The following is a 354-nucleotide window of genomic DNA, read 5'->3' on the forward strand; positions in this document are numbered from 1 at the left end:
CCACCGGAGGCAAAGCCCCCAGGAAGCAGCTGGCCACCAAGGCTGCCCGTAAGAGCGCCCCGGCCACCGGCGGAGTCAAGAAGCCTCACCGTTACAGGCCCGGTACCGTGGCTCTCAGAGAGATCCGCCGCTACCAGAAGTCCACCGAGCTGCTCATCCGCAAGTTGCCCTTCCAGCGCCTGGTCCGGGAGATCGCTCAGGACTTCAAGACCGACCTGCGCTTCCAGAGCTCCGCCGTCATGGCTCTGCAGGAGGCCAGCGAGGCTTACCTGGTCGGCCTCTTCGAGGACACCAACCTGTGCGCCATCCACGCCAAGAGGGTCACCATCATGCCCAAAGACATCCAGCTGGCCC

The 354-nt window shown here is 65.0% G+C and overlaps 1 protein-coding gene across 1 annotated transcript; it reads left to right on the forward strand.

Moving 5' to 3' along the window:
• Window positions 1-5: 5 nt before the first annotated feature.
• On the forward strand, window positions 6-350 carry LOC111648498 (histone H3-like; the record flags this gene model as incomplete). Its single annotated transcript, XM_023398326.1, has 1 exon — window positions 6-350. A coding segment is annotated over one exon (345 nt), but the record flags the coding sequence as incomplete, so codon positions are not given.
• Between the last annotated feature and the right edge of the window lie 4 nt (window positions 351-354).

Source organism: Seriola lalandi, unplaced genomic scaffold (genome assembly GCF_002814215.2).
Source record: "Seriola lalandi dorsalis isolate HSWRI2012SDOR001 ecotype SW California unplaced genomic scaffold, Sedor1 jcf7180002041187, whole genome shotgun sequence".
Lineage (NCBI taxonomy): Eukaryota > Metazoa > Chordata > Actinopteri > Carangiformes > Carangidae > Seriola > Seriola lalandi.